We start from the raw sequence: 21153 nt of genomic DNA on the forward strand, positions 1-21153 counted from the left end.
AGCATCTATCTCTGCTCCCTAACTATAGGCAAGGAGGATAGAAACCAAAAGAACAAAGTAGCACATTTAATGACTGTCTCTGTTAGACCAATCTACGTTTCACCCTCCCACCTGGAAAATGAGTATCATGGAAGCTGGTTTTCAAACTATGCAAGAAGTTTGTTGGGAAGCAGAGAAGATTAATCCATCATAACTAGAATGGTTTTAGCAATATGGTCATCATCAGAGTCCTGTGTGGCCTAATTTTGGTCAGAGCTGAATGCAACAATGATAAACTACATGTTTGAGGTAGGAGTGGTTAGAAACTGGGAAGAGTTTAACCACAAAAAAGTATTTTACATTTCTAATCTAAGCCAATAAATCAACATTTCCTCTTCAGTATCTGCACATTTACAAAACTGAAACTAGATGGGTTTTGAGAAAATCATTATTAAATATGAGGGGGAAAATATATATCAAACCTTTCACTTGCATCCTCCAATAAAACTTTTAATACTAAAATGTAACACAATAAGCATAGTACTCCTACTAAAATTATGCAAACTCCTCTACAAAAGTAACATTTCTATTTACCAACAACCATCAAATTTTCCACTAAAGATATTCTGTGTAAGTCTGTACTGTCACCCAGCTTTTGTTTCATCCTGAAAAGTTTGTCTATTCAGTTGAAGCCACTTGACCCCAAGGAAGCAAGGCAAGGTGTCCTTTTAAGGTGATGTTTATGCTGAACAAAACAGCTCGACTATAGAACTGAGCACAGACTTTTATAATGTACTTTCTTAAATAGAGTTTTTCATTGCTGAGATACCTTGATACACTGCACAACAGCGTGGACGTAGCCAGTTTTTTCACAATTAGAGAAAATTGTGATGAGCTCATCCTCTTTTCCACTGTCATCACATAATTCATGATCTGTTAGTCTCTGCTAAACAAGAACACAGCATTAAAAGGAGAGGTGCTGTTCCTTGAAAAGGTAGTGCTTTAGCACATTTCTGTTTGCTATGGCATATTTTACCAATTTGAAAAATTCCCTTTTTGCTGCAATGTTTCTGTATTCATATTGTTCAGATAGCACGGACAGTCATAATGTCATGCTTTTATTATTATCTTGTTTATTACAGTTATGATGGATGGGAACCCATAATACCTGGCCCTGAATTGATAAAGGGGATGGATCAGTCTGGCCAGGGTCGCCATCAGTAATCCAGACATTGTTCAGTGGGAGAGCACAAACGCCACCACCACAAGGGTGTCTCCTCCTCCAAAAGGCAAATATTTTACTCATTTCAAGATAGAGGTACAGACCTCTAGGAGGATAAATTCTTACAGGTGTCATTATATATGTTAAACAAAAGAGCAACTGTTACTTATGGCCTTGCAGGCAGAAGGGCTGCCCTGTGAGCTCACACCTTACAAAGCACAAGAGAAGACACCTTAAGAACCCTCTTGGACAAGAGAACACAAAACTTCAAATACACCTTGCACCTTACTACACAAGAGAACACAACTAGAGGGAACTAAGGAACGGGAATTTAGATGGTTTTCCACAGCACAGAGAAGTACTTGCTTTTCTGGGGCAGGGGAGGACTAAGGAAGCACAGGAAGAAGGTAGCAGTAGATTTACTCCACAGCACCTTAGGAGTAATGAGAAGGCAGAGAAAGCTAATCAAATCTTTCCCTTCTGCTGATAGGAAAACTGCTCCTGTTTGATTGCTTCTGACTCTGCTCTCTCCTGACCTTATAAGATCTTTTCTTCTAACAGAAAACATGAATTTCTAAGCACATTTTGTATTTTGCATTTTTATACAATATTAAAGAATAATCCACCAATTTAGTTTAAATGACACAAAAATTTCTTTGCTTCTCCATCTTCAAAGATCTGAGTTTACATTAAGTTCAGCATTATCTCACTGGGGACACCGTCAGCTCATAATTCCTATCATTGAATTGCATGGCCTGCATCTCAAGTATGCAAGATTTGCCACTTGAAAAGGGGGGGGAGGGAAAAAAACCAAAACCCTGACCCATCATATTTTGAGGTTTAAAATTCAGAAACATCTGCTAGAACCATACTGAGCTAGCCAAGGTTAGGACTATGGGAGCCTGCAGTTGATCAGTGCTGCCCTAAGTGTCACGGAGGCCAATGGGAATTACACTAAGAGGGTTTCAGTAGACAAGGGCGTAATTCAGTCAGCTTTAAAAAAAATCCATGAAACAGAAGCCTAACTTTTTCTTTCTTTTTTTTTCCACTTTTAGCCTCCTACTCCTTCCTTTCCGACTTTTGAGCCATTTGTTCTTTTGAGTGTATTATCAGAAGTGGAGGCCTCTACATTCCCATGCTGGCTGAACTTCCAAACAAATCCACCCTATATAATAATTTTTACCATCATTATTGTTTTACCTGAGAAAAGTATTTTTAAGTTAAGTTTAAAACATAATATACACAGCTTTGTCAAGATCACCAATTGAATGGTACCATCTTTTCTATTCCTTATATTTTCTAACATTGCAAATAAAGAAATTATGCAATACAAACCAGACAAAGTGTTTAATACTTAGTAGGTAGCATATTGACTTTTTCTTCTTTATCTAGAAGATTGTTAAACTGCTCAGTAATTTAAATTCAGATAAAAATAACCAGCTTCCTTAGAAAATTTTAACCCCTAACATACTTAAACATAAAAAACAGATAAGCATTTTAATTTGAAGAAACTGATTTAAAAGGAAAAAGAAAATAATGGGAGAAGTAAAGGTAATTATTTACAACTGCAATTGTTTCTTCTCATTTTCATTCACATTACAAAAGGCTAGAATACTCTTCATCTCCACATCCTTCAAGCAGTTTGAAACACCTGTAAACCTGAAACACTGTTAATCCCGCCTGTCTTCTAAGTGGTTAAATCACTAGAAAATGTCATGTAACTGTCATATCTCACTTATAACCTGCACTTTAAACCAATCATTTTGTCACTTACATCATCTTGTAAACCCACTTATCCACTATAGGGCAACACAAATGGCCATTCAAAGTGTGCCCATTGATTTTTTTATATTCTATTAGTGGACTCAATATAACCAGTCCTTAAAAATTAAAATTAAAAGGGGTTAGAAATCATCTTATCACTATGTGTGTTTCAGTGAAAGCAAGCAATGCTGGAGAAAAGGGCTGATACTGCAGACAGAAAATAAATTTTAGGAACACAGGTCAAGAACAACAACCAATAAAGAAGTCCATAAAGAGCCAGCACTTGTCTATGAACTTGTCTAACCCCTTTTGGGATCAGCTGAAATCTCTGTGAAAGCAAGTTCCAGAAGGTCACCAAGCAACCACCCCACAAAGCAGAACTTCTCTCCTTCAAATCAATCACTGATTCACTTCAGCAAGTGCCTGATACTCCTCATGCTGGGAGATCTGGCTAAACTCTACTCTGAGTTTATGCCTTCCTTTCTGAGTCTTCAAACTTCAAACATATCCTCCCCCTGCCTTGCCCTCCTCAGACTCTTTAAGTAACTCCCTCATAAAGCAGCTGTAGGATCCCCTTGCTCTCTCTACCATACAGGTCCTGGGAAAAGGACTAAACCAAAAGAAAAGTATTGTAAAATACTTTATTTTGGAAATTTGGGTATTATAGAATTTCCAATATAAAATGTTTGCTGGAGCACTGATTGTTATTTTCCTGTTAAGGCAAGGTATTAAAACGGGTAAAGAACAATGGCAACAAAACTGGAAAGCAAAGTGCACTGCTGGGATATAGATTTGGAATGACCACCAAATTCTCTTTCTGCCTGGCAGGTGGCTCAAATCATGTGGATCGAAGGAACCCAAAATATCACTTGTACAACTAGAGACAAAAACCTTATGAAATTAAGAAAACAAGCCAGACTTGTTTTCTAGCTCAGACAAGCATGCTTAATTATTCAAACCATAACATGCATTGTCTGAATATGTCTGAACTCCTGGTTCACCTTCAGACAATGCCTCTTGTGACATACACACTGCTACCTTTCCATAAAAAGGAGGTATCTCCTGTTTCCAGGGAGATATTGTCTCCCTGGAAACACTTGGAAAAGGTTGTTACTGCCCTCTCCCACTCTCTAAAGGGAACAAGAAACAATGGGAAAGGAACCAACTTCCTTCTCTTGAATATTGATATAAAAGTAAGCAATACACAGCCTCTCATACCACAGTTTATAGAAATCCTAAACTGATCTTACTAACCTTCAACAACAGGTGACAACCTATTTTGAAAGTAAATTATTACCTTAAACAGAACAAAATTAAGAAAATAATTTTTTTCCCATGCTGATGAAATTTCTAACATTTTAAATCTTATAGAATAAAATCAAAGTATACTATCCTTTAACCTGAACATAGGAATGTAAGTAGGAAATTAGTGACACTCAGATGTCTTTAAGAAAAGCACTCTGACAAGTTAACAGCTCACTCATTCTATTCTCACAGAGAGAAACATTTTACTGCTTAGAGCCCCTTCATTGTTTACAAAAGAAAAACATCTTTTCATTTTAGTCAAGAAAGCTTCTGTTCCAGAGAACAAAGCCTTCATTTGGCCTTCTCTAATCTTCATGGTGTTTGCAAGTTGGTGTCAAAAATGTTAGTCAAGGCATGCTGTGTTACAGGTCTGTGGGGCAAAAACAGTCACAAGAGACTTTCCACCCAAGTTAGGAGACCACATTACCATTCTAACTACTTCCTATGGAAGTCACAGTTGTATCAACATCCTGCTGGTTTGTTTGTATTTAACTTGGGATATGACTCTCTACACTCTCAGCATGAATCCTACAATTAAATTGAAGCAGTCCACAGGTTACTAAAAAACAGTCTAGCGTTCTGCATTTGAAATGATACCATTTTTGAGACAATCAACTTGCTATCTGAACATGCTTATAGTATACATTACAACAGCTGCAATAAGTCAAAATAATCTTTCTAATAAAATTATAAAAAAATAGTAAATTTCTTCTGAAAATTATTTTCTCTTTACAGCAATTTATACACTTTACAGCTATTTATACCCATTCTGTTATCTAACCTATTGAGTGAGTCATGTTAAAGAATTCACGTTAAAGAAATTATCATAGATATCCTTCTCCAACTATAAGCTGAAATACAGCTGGAAAAGTAGAAAAAAATCTTCTTTCGAAATAATACTTTATTAAAATATATGAAATCTGACCCTTGTTGTGTTTGCTTAAACTTCAAAGAGACTCATTTAATATCATGTATCCACTACTGCTCATTCAGCCTAGAACTACTCCCAAGGTATGTAGTGGCTATTTTTAGAATATACCAGCATTTCAAAAGGAGCATAAACTAAGCAACTCTGCCCACAACTTTTAGTGAAACACCTCAGGTTCCAGTGTAGGGAAGAGAACTGATTATCTGCCTTCCTGATTTTCTTTTGGAAAACATGGGTGCAGGGGAACATTGTGCCTGGCTGTAACACAGAAAGCAGACAGGTCTGTAGGTAAGCCATCCTTTAAAGTGGTTTAAAGAAGCGAGTTCCACGCTTTTCAAAGAGCAGTTCCAACCCTAAATCACTTTGCCAATTTCTCCTACCTTCTATATTCCTTTCATTCTCCTTCATGTTGTATGGAAGGACCAAAAAAAAGGAAATCAACTTCATGACTACATGCAAGTAGAGTCCCTGCAATTTCATCAGGGATTTTCCTGTCAATGAGTGTCATGCCTCTGGCCTGTGCTTGCCCTGAACAGGTGAATTGCATACATAATTACTCTGAAACATTCCAGATGCACTGGATTTACTATTCACAGAGAGGTTTCAGAAGCCCTTTTCACTATTGCTGTACCCACAGCAATGAGGAAGAAACCACTCTCCTGTGGGTGTCAGAACCTCTTAGGGTTGAGCAATTAGGACATAAATAAAGGCAAACATGTTGAGTTCCCTCCCCAGGTGTCAGTTTCAGATGGTGATGGATGGAAATAGTAATTGGATAATGTAAGGCAGGGACATGAGCTGATTTGTCCAGGCGCTGGAAACACATCTAGATAGATCCTCTGGACATCCAACGGCTCTTGTCAGAGCTGAAACTCCTGCTGAGCTGCTACACAGATGTGAAATCCCCAACTTCTACTCCAGTAAAATTTATAGATGGAAAAAAGGGCTATGTCTGCAGAAAACCAGATGAATGGTAAACTTTCTTATACTTCTGCCACTAGTACTTCATAAAGCATTTTGACTTCTGTACAAATTCTGACTTTTTAGTTTTACATTTTACACAGTCTTCCCCTTAGGCTGTGACCCCTGACTTCCAGAATCCATTCAAAGACCCTCTTCATCCCTGCAATATCCTGTAAAGTCCACTTGAAGCCATTTGTGTGCTTTTCCATGCCTGAAGCTCTTGCTCCTCAAGGCAGGAGGGCACCAGTCAGACCTGGTGACAGACAAGGGAACAAAGCACAGCAGGACAAGCTTCCTCCTCACCCCGTGGAGCTGCTCCTACCCGAACCATGGTCCTGCACCCAAGACTGGCATCTAGTGGCAAATCCAAGTGCCCTCTTCTTCTCTGGCCCAGCAGCTGAATGTGTGGTGGAAAGAAAAAGCATTTTATCCCCTTCTTCCCACAACTTTTTCATCCCTGGCTATACACAGGTGTTGTTAAATGAATAAATCTACTGAAAAAAACAAAGTTAAGCAAGATTCTTTTATTATTTTCATTTTAAAAAATGGTGACTGTACTTAAAGGAAGGGATATTTAATTTTATACTGTCACTGTAAGAAAGTTTACTGCAAAATCTAATTTAAAGTATATTTTTTGGACAGCACAGTAATGTTCTGTTTTTGTTACTGCATAAAATAACTAGTAGCGGGGTTTTTCTTAGGAGCTCTTTAATGCTTCATTACTAACCATCCGATTTATTTCACATAAGGGAAAATATATTTTCTTCTGGAAATTTGTAGTGAATTTCAGGGCAAAGTCAATTCCAACAAAACTGATTTAGCAATACCCACAGGTGATGGCATGAACTCTATTTAAGGCAAGGAAATTGCCTTTCAAACTCTTGGCAAGAATTCTGAAACCTTCAGAGCAGTGAGTATGCTGAGTTAACAGAGGAAACACTCAGTAATTAACAACTAAATCTCAAAAATTAAGACTTGTCAGATCTTCAGGTCAAAACATGAAGTTCTGTCTTTTGGGGGATTAATCAGATGACCACTCACTAAGTGCAGTGTTTGCCACATGTAACTAAGTCACTAAAAGCTCATCAAATTAATGCAAAACCACAATGAAATATTTTCTAACCTGGTACTTAAACAATAAATAAATCTCGCAGAAAGTGAACTTCAAGATTTTCAACCAAGAAAACAATTTTGATAACAAATGCAGGAGCTTGGGTGTTGGAGTTTTGTGTTTTCTTTTTACCTTCAGAGGTTGCAGTTGAAGACAAAGTAGTTTAAAATGTGAACTTACAAAGAGAGTGACAATCATTTTTATATCTTTTCCACCACATGTCATTAGACTTTCTTTTATGACTTTTGGCTCTCCAGGTCAAACTTTATATCTTCCAAAGGGAAAATAATTTTGACCATTTCTAAAAAGATGATCTGTCCCATGGAGCAAAACCCACTTTCCATGAGGGCAGGCATTTATTTCACATACATATATATATAAGGCAATTTTAACATTATGTAAATACTCATTTATCTATCTATACAGCTACCTAATTTTGTTACAAGCAGGTTTATGAGTTTTGGAAGGAACCACCACATAGGAAAGGAGATCTGTATGAAAGCACTGTGGTCATGAAAGTATGCTCCACAAATATGGCATTTCTGAAACATCTGACAAACCTCCACCACATCAGAATGCTGAAACATCTCCTACCCTCAAGCTCTTCATGTTACAAAATGAATAAGCTTTTCTAGGCAAGCCTTGTGAAGCTCTCAGGAGGTTGTGCTCCTACTTGTGGATTCTCAGAAAACAAAAACAACGTCTGGAAAAAGCCATCTTAGGATATATATCTAACTACCATATTTAAAGTGCAGGCCAACTGAAATATTTCTATGGATGATAAAGACATATCTTAAAAAAACATTACCATGGATTTTGTCACACTATGCAATAGAGATTTTTTTGAAGTATCACTTCCTAAAAACTAAAAAGTGCATTGATTTTTGCTTTATGCTCAGACACAGAGCACAAAGCAACAAGACAATTAGACAAAATGATGGATTTGAACATATGCTGCATTTTACTGTTAACATGTATGCATAACTTCCATTAATGTCAGAATGAGTTATGTGTGCACTGCTAAAATAATATGACCATAGCAAAACTATTTCCTCCAGAACTAATATAGTAATATTTTAATAGACATTTCAGAAAAAAATTTCAGAAATTAACATGCAAATGCAACTCCTCCTTCAAACTTATACTTTCAGATTCTTTAAAATAAACCTTATTTTTTCACAAAATAGCATCAAGAAAGAGTTGATTTTATCAAACTACCTTTCATTTAATGGGTACTTATCTTGTTTCCAGCTCATAAAGACCAACCAGATATGAACAAGACTAGGCTGCTCTCCATTTTTATTCTAAATTTCCATAAATAACCAAATTTATATGGGAACAAGAAATGACAATTGAAGAAGTTTTCTAAAACTGAGAACTGATTGCGGCCAGTAAATTAAGATGGATCTTGACAATGACAGCCAGATGGGCCTAGAATAAAGAGTTATGGCTGGAACTTGAACATAATATAAGCATAGGAAAGTACCATGAAGGTTCTCAAACAAATACTTCATGCCTATTTAACTAGAAACTCATAGCCAAAAACTGTAATCACTTGATATTGGATTTTTTTTAAACAATAAATAGAAATTATCAATGCTTCCAATTAATAAGTTACCTTAAAGACACTAGGGTCTTCGCTGCTGCGTCTTTCACCCCTAAAAACACTCACCCAGCCCTTCATTCATAAAACAGAAGCGCTTTTGTCAAAATGATTTCTACTTCACCAGTTTTTGCCAACCTCATTTTCCAGATTGTTCTGTGAGGTTTTGTGTATCAAATTTTAAAAGTCACATTACCAGAATTAGAGATTTTTCCTCTATTTTTTCAGCAATTGTTAATTATTACTTTTAAAAAGCTTATTATTAAGACCAAAAAAAAGGCACTTGAGGAAACAGACCAAAGCACTATACAGAAAATTGATAACTGGCACTGAGCATCTGAGTTATGATGGGACAATTAATATGTACATATAACTTAATATTTTTAAAAAACATTTAAAATGTATCTATTATAAAATATAATTGTCCCACAGTATTCTAATTCATATGTAATTCCATTTTTCTGTATGGATGTAGACCTCATTAAAGTCAAAACCAGAAATACTTCAGGTATCCCTGGAAACATTTTTCCTTCCATTACAGTATTTCTGCACCTGTAATACCCAGCAGATATTCTTAAAATCCACTTTTATAAAACCCTGCTAAGTATGTGACTCCATTTCCACTTAGCCTTATTTACAATAACATTACAAAAACCATTTTTTCGGATTATTTCCCTTCCTTTAAAATCAAGGCTAACCGTAACAATTGACCTGAAGTTATATATGGCTTCCTCCCTCAAAAAGACTGTTTCAAAATGACAACTGTGATTTTTTTTGTTGAATGTTAACTACATAATTATCAGCCTAGCCAAGTCATAGCAGGTTCACTCTTTTTTGCCAATTTTAAAGATCATATCAGAGTTTTAATGCCCCATAATTATAGATACTTTTCTTTGCATGGAAGAAGTCAGATTTAAATTATATGTCTCTTCTTTTTTTATTCTGAACACATACAGTGTAAAGTGTATGTAAAGTGTATGCAAAAATTCTTTGTTAGTTTGGGGGTGTTTTTAACCAATTCAAAGCAACAAGCTTTGCACCATCAATAGAAAGTTAATAACTCCCTTCCCTTGCATGTGACACTGGCAGAGATTCCAGCATTACATTCCCACTGAGAGATGGGGCTTTAGATTTTCAGTTTCTCAAAGAAGTTGAGGTACTTACTTCATTTCTAGAATTTCTTCAAGTTGCTTCCTTCGCTCTATTCTCAGGTTAGCCAGATGTGCTTCTTTTTCCGCCAAAGACTGCTGTGTTGAGGCAAGACGGGCTTTGGTAGAGTCTAATTCTTGTCTAGTCTTCTCCAATGCATTCATCAGCTCTTCTACCTGAGAGAGAAGACATTTTCATCTCCATATTCTTTACCACAAGAAAATATTAAATTCATACAGGGAAGCAAAAACACACTAAAGGAATTATTTTCTGTAAATGGCTGTTCAAATCTTTTCATATCATAACTGTTTTAAAAACTAACAGTGGTGTTTCAAAGCAAAGAAATCTCTCAAAGTTTCCATGAATCCATTAGCAATAAACAACATTCATACTAATAGAGCTAACACCAGAAACCCATTTAACCTGGGCCATTGCCATATGCAGATACAATTTATAAATATGTCCAGCACCATTTTTATTATTTAAATTCAGGGTGGTGGTAACTCATCATAGAAGTCATTTCAGAAATTTTAAATGCAGCAATAGATGCATGTTTTAATATAAAATTGTTAATGAAAACCCAACATTTTTCATGAAGAATGCACACCTTTGCAAAACAGGTCACCCAGGGAAACTGTAAACTCTCCAGTCCTCGAGTATTTTAAGATTTTGATTGAATGAAGCCTGAAGAATGTGATCCAACTTTCAAGTTATTTCTGCGTTGAGTAGGGGTTTATAGTGAATTTCCTCCAGTGGTCCCTTCTAATCAAATTATTCTATCATCCTGAATTTCAAAGGTCTATAACTGCTCTAATAACAATCAAGTTATTTTCCTCATGATAACTGTAAGAAGTTCTGAAGCACGAAGTGTAGGAAAGTTGTGGTGATCCCCTTCTTTCCTTAGCATGGAGAAGTTTAAAGAGCACACTAAAGAATGGAGACAATACAATGACACCTGTCCAGCAGCAGAATCTTTATTTGTGGGGTTAAGCATTTTCCAGTAGCCAGCACGCCAGTGGGATTCCTCCCTCTTTAAATGATACAGATTACATAAAGTGAAATTGATTTTTTTTGTGTGATATATAATGATTTGAATAATAGATGTCCTACTTCCTTTATGTTCTTTCTCACCGTCTTCATCCAAATATTACTTTATAAACTTGAAAACACTCAGGAAGAACCTCTAAATGAAATTAAATAAAATGGGAAAGAGGATATATTCCATTCATCCATGTTATGCAAAGCACTAAAAGGAGTTCAGTTTTGCTGGGAATTGAAAAGTCTGACCAAATTCCACAGTGTTCGTGTCATCAGGGTGACTACTTCTCCCAAGCTCATCCTTAACTGTTGCTCTCTAAAGCCTCCTAGCAGGCAATCAGTCCTGATAAGCCATTTTTGTTTCAATTCCAATACAGATGGGCTTTATATAAAAAGTTCAATAAATAATACAAATAAATAGTAGAGCTGTCATGAATTACGAGGACTCACGGCCCATTTGCCACTGATACACTGATTACTTACTCCTTCCACACCACCTATACAAACACTCTAGTAAGATCAATGAAATACTAGAACATGTCTGATACCCTGCAGTGCATAAGAAGCTGCATTTCATGAATGCAGATCAGAATTACCAACAATATTGAAACTACTGATGTACAACCTTCCACTCAGAAAGTAAAAGCAGTGTAATGGTGGCATCAAGGAACCAGCAAGGAGGGCAACTCAGGAGTCTCTGCAGATGCAAGATTCCACCAAAGAAAGCAGGAAGAAAGATGATGACTGTCTAGTGAATGTTCTTAGAAGCAGCAAAGAGAACAAATACTTGAGGGAAATAAAGAAATAAAAAAGCTGGATTTACACTTAAATCCCATGAAAAAAAAAGAATTAACAGGCCAGAAGGAAAGAGGTCATATTTCTTTAAAAACAGATTCAACTTCTAATATAACACCAGGTACTTTATCTTCTGCTTTAGTGTAAGAACATAAACCTATATTGTCTCCAACAACAAGACTCAACTGCTAAAACATATGATATTTCTAACTGTTTTCTGGGTTGTTAGGCTTTTCCTTGTACTTTTTAAAAACTGCATCTAGTTTCTGCTGAGCATCCACCCTATTACTTAATTCCAGACAACACAGCTTAATGAAAACTGTAGTAAGAATCAGAACAAGAAAGTCATTAATTCACACAGGCTCCAGCTTTGAGATAGTATCTTTAAACACCCAGACACTCCCACTGTAGATACGTTGGGCAGATGACAATGTAAAAAAGTAGAATTCTTGAACTTCTGTATTTTTAGTATCATTGTGCTCCCTTTCCATGTTCTCAATTTGGTACCCAACCTGATGATTGACTGAATCCTCACCCAAGTACATATCACATATATCACATAATTTACATTTCAAAACATTTAAGAGAATTAAAGACTTGTGGAAAACAAAGCTGTGGATTTGTTAATGTCTATTAGTAAAATACTCTTACATTGCCAGACAAAAGAGATCAAAGTTTAAAAGAGAAAGGAAAAAAACTTTCAAAACTTAAATATGAAAACTTTTTCAAACCACAAATCATTAACACGTGTTGACTTGAAAGTTTTATTTGCATTTACACTTTCAACACAGTATTTGCCAGCTAGTTCTTCCTTCATTTTTCGAAGATGACCCAAGTTCATGGCTGCACGTTTTCCTAGTTAACTGTCCTACCAACACCTACAGCAAAATTCAACTGGCAGGCATGCACACAAGAAACAGATTTTTTTAAAAAATCCATTCCTATCAAATGTAAACGTGTGAATGTTGAAGTTGCACAAACAATCCTCTCACCATGCTAATTATATAGCTGTAGCAGATGTGCTACAATGGAAAATTAACCACTGAAGGCAATATTATAGATAGAAATTTTGGTTTTGGGCAATCCCTGCCCCAGCCCAGCAGCACCACCTGGCAGGGGCAGAGGCACTGGGGGCAGTTCCCACCTGGAAGCTGCTCCCTTTCCCCAGCCCTATCCCTCAGTATAAATGCTCCTACCACAAACCCTACATGTTTTGAATTCCCAGAAATACAAGTTTTGAAAGAGTTCATGGCAAGAACCTCAGTGACTGCACTTAGCTCAGGAGTATTCTATGCCCTGAATATGTTACTAGCTGAGTTTTCTTCCCTTTTGCAAGACAATGGCCTCATTTTGTCCTTTGCATTTTGTAATAAAAGCCTTTTTTTTTTCATACTTTCAGAAAGAGCTTAACTGACCTCGGCACTTTGAGGATTTTATTAAAATCTGCACTAGAATTAAGTTTACATTTCAGAATGGCAGAAACCCAGCAAACTAAACTACAGTAATTGTTTCTTAGTTTTGAGTCTATTTTCAGTGAATACTTTCTACTTGTTCTGCAGCTTCACATTTTTAAGTGCTATCAGCAGTGTTTCACACCAAGATAAGAAAAGAAAAAAATGAATGTGGCTGAAGAATACATCTGCGCTACCAGATTCTGCAAATTAAAGGAGGTTAGAGTTCAAATGAATGACAGTTTATTAAAAATGCCCTGGAGCATTCTTAATTCCAGATTGGATTCGGCTCAGTACAGCTCAGGCTAACATAATACTGCTCCAGTTTGTGGGAATGAAGAGGGGGAGGGACAATTGCATGTTTTCTCAGTTCAAGTATAATATATTTCTGCAGGATGACGAAGAGCTGGCAACATTCCAGCAGTCAAGGTTAGTATGGTTAGAACTACTACATTTAAAGGGTTGGCACTTCATTTTGGCAACAACATTGGTGATAAATACAAGAGTTTTGGATTTCCCTGACTTTTTCAAGTATCAGTAGCTATACAAAATTTCATACCTCTTTTATTTTAAAACCTAATCTTGTGTTAGCACACAGATCATTTATGAATTTTACATAGTAAAAGGAAATAAAGAAATCCATCTATTTAGAGGTTCTTTTACTTTATTATTAAAATATTAACCATTACGGTTTTAAACAAGTTTAACAAACAATTACATTCATTCAATAAAGCTGGATGCATTTTGATAATAAGTCATTCAGTGTAAGAATCCATCCAGTTGTTTTGAAAGGTTTTTTTTTTCTTCCATTTCCTAAGGAAATGCCTTTTTTTCTCTACACCAAGTTACACACTACATAAATTTCAGTTATCTCCAGCTCTGTGAAGATGAATTTAATAAAAATATATTTGGGGGTTTTCCCCTTAGATTAAGCATGAGATTGTAAAAAAGGAAAGACTATAATCCTCAAACTTTCTCTTTGTGGCTTTCCTACAAATTTATTCTGTCACTGGACTAAAAGGGCATAGAAAGCACATTCACAGAGATGAGGCAAAACAGATGAGAGCTGGAATTTGGACACACCAAATATCCACCCACCACCTCTTTTGACTCTCAGCCTTTGCCATGAACATATTGCCAATGCCTCACACAGCGAAGGTGAGTGCCAGGCATGCCAGGATGCTGTGCCAGCAGCTGCTGGCCATGCAAAGAACCACTTTATCTCATAGCTAATTTAATTATACACCTGCAGGAGGGCCAGCACCAGCCATGTGGACCTAATGCTTTTAAAATTGCCAGTGCTGTCCTGCAGGATGGTTTGTAAATACCATGTTCCTTCCTGTTTCTAATGCAAATTTCCCCTGTGGGTAACTGCCTCAACAGTTTCATTACAAAGGTGTTTTTCACAAAAGCAAACAGACATAGCAAAGTGTCATCCTGAGCTTTGCAAGACATGGAAATAAACTCTTTGTCACCCTCCCCTCTACTCTCTTCCCATCCCATTTGTCATCCATAGACAAATTCCTCACCTCTGACTTCCATCACAGTTCTTAAAGCCAGGAAACAGGTCTAACAAAACCAGGACAGTTACGGAGGCTGATGCTCCTGAGCCTTGCCAAACAAAGAAATTAGACACATGCTATGTCTCACAACTTTGCAAATTGTCAGAGAAGAGAAAAGTAACCATACTCTAGAATGCATAAAAGCTTTAAAGTAAACATCATAAGTGAAGGATTTGACAGAATATTAAGCAGTATTTATAAATTGCAGGTTGGTTTTTCAACTCATAAAATACTAGATACATAGGGCCTAGTGACATCAGCCTGCAATGCAGTGGCAGTTCAACACAAAGCACCAGAATCACTGCAGCAGCAGTCCCCAAGGAAGGGCCACATCCTTAGGAACACAACAGCACAATTAGCAAATGGGATGCCACGGTGCAGAATTTGACATCAAAAACCTCACTGAGATTACTTCATTACCAAAGAAAGATTTAAAGTATTTTAATCCTCCTGCTAAAAGCTATGTTAAGAACTCACAAGGTTTTTGTTTCATTCAGATAAAGAGGAGACAGAATAGAGAGAGCACAGATTTCCCTTCCAGACCACAGGCAGAGAGAGAAGGTTCTTTCCTTTCCTTACTATTACCTTGCTGACTGTCACATGGTGGCTACCAGCCACATTAATTCACATAAGCACAGTGCTATGACAGAGACATATGTCCATCTCTACCTAGAATTATTCTGAAATATAGTGGATTCCTATAGCTTAAAATAAATAAATATCCTAAATGAAAAGATTACTAATGCTGTGGTCTTTAAGTTAAGATTTTGAAAGAAAGTTTTGGGAACTGTGTTCAAGTGGTTCACTTTTCTGGTATTGGCAGTTAGAACATTGCTCATCTTATTCTAAGCCTCAGTAATTCAATAAAATATAGGACCACAACAATATCATTGTTTGATTCATTATCTGTAATTTGGTTTTCCAACTAATATAGTGATTTAACCTATAACTGAAAAACATAATTAAATAATTTTGGAAAATACTGGTCATAATCACTTAAATAGAGTAACTATCAGTTCAAAAAGCCAAACCAAACCAACTAAAAGCAACACCATTTTTTTCTATTAAATCAAACAAAATTATGATCTAAATAATGGTAACCTCTGTGCTCTAGGGTCATGCTCCTAGACAGATGAAAACAAAAGCTATTCTCAATTACAAACAAAAATGATGCTTCCCCTGCTGTCCCAGGAACACTTCATCTTGTGAAACACAGTGGCCCCCAGTTACAATATTCTCACTTAGCTTCAGGGAAAACACACTGTACGACAGCCCACTGCCAAAATGTGAATGTGACCTTCAGGAAAACTGAAAAGGACAGGCAAGAGTACAGAGTACTCCTCTCAGATGCAACTGGAATGTTTTGTCCCAAACAGAAGCTCTTTCATCAATAGCAAAACACTGTTATATATATGATGAAGTAAATAATGTCACATTGTGATATTTCAAGGCTATGTAATTTTAAAAATAAAAAATTAAAACCAGCCCTCATACCATGTCAATAAAGATACAGTATTTAAAGTGGTGCAAGAATCAGCAAAAAAGTGTTCTTTTTCCAAGGCAAATTTCATGCTGACAAGGCCTAATTCACACTTGGCCCCATTTAACTCATTCATCCAGACATGCACTGTGATGGAAACAAGACCAAGCACCTGAAAAACTGCGCAAGTCCATTTTTTTAACAGAAGAAAACAAAAAAAAAAAGCGCATCATCTGTTTATTTTTTCTTTTACTTTGAAAATTAGTTATTTCATTGACATGTCTTGTTAATTTTCTCCTCTTCTCCACTGAGCTTCATCTAAGCAAGTGTACGATCTTTTTAACCAGGTGGTAGCCTTAGCTCTGCTCTTACACTTGTTTGATATTGTCCAAACCCAATTACAAAGGTAGCATGAAAAATGTTTTATAGCTCTGCAAGTGAAAGCAAATTTGACACAACATATTGATAAATTACAGAGCTCAATCTAATGTTTTCAGAAGAATAAAAGCAAAGTAAATTGAGTTGACTATTGAACATATGCTGATTTCAGTAGGACACTCAATTGTCCTACAGGATATTGTATCTGGAAGAGAACCCTTACGGGCTGAAAACAATTATGCTGTGTGATTTTGGTGTTGAGTCCTTTCAGATAAACCATGCAAGCAGAGCAGAGCAGCTCTTTAGCTGGTGTTAGAGCCTGGCGCTGTCAGAGCAGCCTCCCTGGTTAATGTCAATAGCACTGCGTATAAAAGTGACTAAAGTGTGTACAAATGTTGATCTTTGGAGAAGGCATGCCTAGAATCATGCACACATCTACTATTTCATCCACCAGGTCAACTTCTGGGAGAGAGGGCAGATTGGGAGTTTTCTTGCCAAAAAGTTGATTCGTAGCACGCTTGTTAGGTTACAGTGCACAAAGCTGTTTCCCCACTGCTTTTAATCCATAATCCCAATATATTATTCAAGTTAGAAATGCTTCCTCAGAATGTATACAAACACAGCAGGGATTCATATGGTGTGTGTAAAGTCTTAGTGCAAACAGGTAGTTTATGTAAGAAAGAGGTTTTCCACACCCTGAATCATGCTTACATATTGTGAAATAGCAAGTAAAACTCATTAAAGCAAAAATGTTATCGTATGAAAATACTTGAATAATTTTATGTCAGGAATCTCAGAAAAAAAATCCTAACAAGGTTTGACACAATGAATATTAATAAATAATATTAGTAGGCAGCAATATAAAGATTCATGTAAATGATTGGAATATATAGCTTCTGCAGCAATAAGAATTTCATGCCATCTTTAAAAGTTCATGTGACTACTGGATGCTCAAGGAAGACACATCTGTGCTCTTCTCTTAATACAGATAATATTGCCCTGTATACTTAATCCTAGGGCATTTTTGCTCTAAAACTATTTATGTAATATTTTATTGGCTTGGCACACATAAAGAAGCCAGTGTCATGGACATGCTATCTCCTTAAAAACAAAAATTATCTTCCATTGTTTATAGTGCAATATCAACTATGTCAGTAACTTTAAGACCAGTCAAGTATGTCTGTCATGAAAGAGCCAAGTTTTAGCTCTGGCACACCCAGTTACAGATAACTCTTCATAAGAAAAATTTTAATACTTGGTATATCAATTGATAGTTACAACCTGACTCAAATTTATTCAGAGCAATAGGGAAAGTACTGAAGAACACATGAAGCAGAACTACAAACAGTTGATAATTTAATTTTTTTCAGACAGAGAAAGAACACAAGCAACACAAGTTTACTCATAGGGTAATATCATAATTAAAAATTAAGCAATTAAAAACAGCTTTGGAGAGTCACTTCAGGAAGAGACCAGTCAATAGGAACAGAACTGAAGTGCTTATGAGGCTGTCCAGGGTAGGGCAGCCCATGGGACAGTCAGGGAGGCCTGAGGGGACAACAAAATGTCTGACAACTGGACTCCATTATTAACACATGATAAGCCAGGAATGATCACGATGGAGCAAAAATATCAACCCACAAATTGTCAACAGGAATTCCTCCATGAAGGCAGTTCACAATCAGCATGTCAATTTTTCAGAGCACTAAAGAGAAATCTTGGTTAAACTGTAGCTCCCTGTCCATGAAACTGGCTACACAGGAACAATCTCACTGGGTACATCAGCCCCAGACCACAGTGCCTCCCTCAACCAACACTAGATAGAGAAACTCCCTGTGGTTGGGAGATGCGGGACTCAAGGGCAGGATGCTGAGCTGAATTCAACAACAGCCCCAGAAAACAGAACTTGTGTGAGAAGAGAGCCAGATAGGAGGTGGTGGCACAGGCTCAGCTGCCTCTGGAAGCAGCACTGCCAGCACTTGACAAAAGCCAAGGGCAGGAACAGAGCCCTTCGATGCCTCGACAGCACTGCAGCCACACCAGCTCAGGAGGAAAGTGCAGCAACTGCTCAGGTCCTTACACACAACTGCACAGCCACACGAGTGCTGCAAAGGTGCAGAGACACAGATTGGGCACAATTCTACACACATGCATCATGCAGAATAGAAACTCTGTAAGAATGGCTTGCTCTGATTACAAGAGAGGGAGCAGAAAATCAGGTGGGGGAGAGAACACTGACAAGTGTGGGAAGATAGCCCAAGAAATGCCATCCTTCTGAAACAGTATATTTTTTTCTCAATAAATATGGGAAGAAAAAGGAAGTAAAAGACTTCAGAACAATGGTTTTATACCAGGTTAGCTCCTGGAAAGTTCATCTCCATCTCTTGGGAAAATTGAGAAGTAGTTCCCATTTTTGGGAAAAACAAAGATGCTGAATTATAGAACTTGCACTTTTCCAAGCCACACTGTCTGACTATTACTAAATCAAAACAAATTTCACTGAGTATACCACAGTGAAGAAAAAGAATTGCCACTTAAAACTTTGCCTCATCTACAAAGAAAACAAACATTTTAATTCTGTCACATCAGTTTGTGAATATTTGGAACAAGCATAAAAATGCAAATACTGCAACTCAGTATTGTAAAAACTAAACTTTTTGTCTCCTAGCTAATGATATACAAGCCAAATACATTTCCACTGAGTGATAGAGTTTGTTTTGCTAGATTGAAAAAGGGGAGCAGATGATTATAATATTTACACCACTCTTCACCTTATTGCTGGGTTCTTCCATAGGATCTAGCAGGTATAACAAAATACCAGAAAGAGGCAGCAGAAAATGGCACTTCATTCTCTCAAAGTTCAACTATCCTAACAGATCTTTGTCACAACATGTGCCACAGTTGAGAGGGCCACGATACCCAGAGTATCACTACACAATTTGAGAAGGCTTTAAGCATTCACCCACACACAGTAACACCATACCTCATCAGAAGGCTTCAGGTGCCTGCCCTACAGAGTAACATCCCAACACTTCAGGAGGCTGCAAAGGTCTGCCCTTCTTGTTCTTCAATCCAGCCTTTTATCCCCTCATGTTGATGCATTGCCCCTCTGCTCCCTTTGGAGGTTGCTCAGTGCCCCTGGGCACTCCATGGCTCATTGCTGTCAGTGCTGCTCACAGCTGTGCCCACTGGGGATGAGGCTGGGCCAGCCCCACTGCTAATTACCACAAACTGCACCTACGGATCACCCCTATGGAAGTTCATTGTTTTCCCACATCTTATGAAGCAGTTATTGCTCAGCCTGGGTTATATGCTCAAAAGCTTGGGTAAGGCAGCCTTGCTCAATCAGTGATCACAAGCATTTTTTGCAGTGTGCTAGAGTAAATAGTGAAGAGGAGCAGTTATCAGTATTTAGGTTGAGCATTTCTGTTTCCTGAATTGCACTTTACAGTGCATTACAAAGAAAGCCTTATCAAAGGCAGTCTCATAAGATGCAGGAATTCTGTTTATGAAGAAATTTTCTGTACAGATAAATTATGATTCAGTTAATAAGAAGAAACCCAAGAGAAATTATATTCTAAAGCCTTGGCCTGAACCATAATAATTCTTCTGTGGAATTTGCTAAAGGTTTTACTATTGTAACTCCTGGGCATTATTTAGATACCAAATCTAAATATAATCGGCATTATTTAGATACCAAAATAATGGGCTTGTAAGTAAGGTTTATATAAAAATATAAGTTTTATACAGCTATTTTTTGTAGGCAAAATATATTAAATAAACTTTGGTAATAATAATAGTATTTCTCACCAGATGCAAAAAAGAAAAAGTAGTCACAGAATCTTTAAATGACATAAACTGCATTTTATTCCTAATCTAAAAGTTTTCTTTTCCTTTGAAGTCTCTCAAGTCTCTTCCCACATGAGGCAATATTCAGGAGAGTATAAACAGAAAACATGCAGATCTACAAGTTGATATTATTCACTTAGCTTTGAGGCAAAATATTCAGACTGCAAGTTAAGTGGCAGGATTTACAAAACTTACAGATGGGAGGATTAAACTGGCCTTGATGAGAGCTTTATTTTGGATCTGCCTGACCTTTCCTCTAAACTAACTCACTTGTCACTGCTCATATTCTGTATAATAACTCTCATGGGGACAACATATTTTATTATTTTTATATCCCTCTCTTCCAAAGGCAAGCTTGGTTTTGGAGAACAGACATGACTACCTACACATCAAGTTGTACATTTGAAGGATTTTTTAAGATCTAGAGTCATTATCCATGGAACACACAATCCCACAAGTGAGGATACATTAAAACGAAAACATACATATTTAAACTGTATTTATCAATGAATGCTTCCTTTCTTTTCCAACTTTGTACAGGCCTTTGTCCCACAGAAAAACTTTATTACAGAAGTC

The 21153-nt window shown here is 36.9% G+C and overlaps 1 protein-coding gene across 10 annotated transcripts in view; it reads right to left on the reverse strand.

Annotated features, from left to right (window-relative positions):
* The window catches only part of ERC2 (ELKS/RAB6-interacting/CAST family member 2), a 420178-nt gene that overhangs the window by 187773 nt on the left and 211252 nt on the right, over positions 1–21153 (reverse strand). For all 10 annotated transcript variants that reach the window (XR_005626125.1, XR_005626124.1, XR_005626132.1 and 7 more), the window contains one exon: positions 10040–10200. Coding sequence is in view for 1 of the 10 variants with exons in the window: in XM_039695532.1 (XP_039551466.1) it covers positions 10040–10200 (161 nt within the window). In the remaining 9 variants the exon portion in view is untranslated. The remainder of the gene's footprint in view (positions 1–10039; positions 10201–21153) is intronic.

This window comes from Passer montanus, unplaced genomic scaffold (genome assembly GCF_014805655.1).
Source record: "Passer montanus isolate IOZ18808 unplaced genomic scaffold, ASM1480565v1 scaffold9, whole genome shotgun sequence".
NCBI lineage: Eukaryota > Metazoa > Chordata > Aves > Passeriformes > Passeridae > Passer > Passer montanus.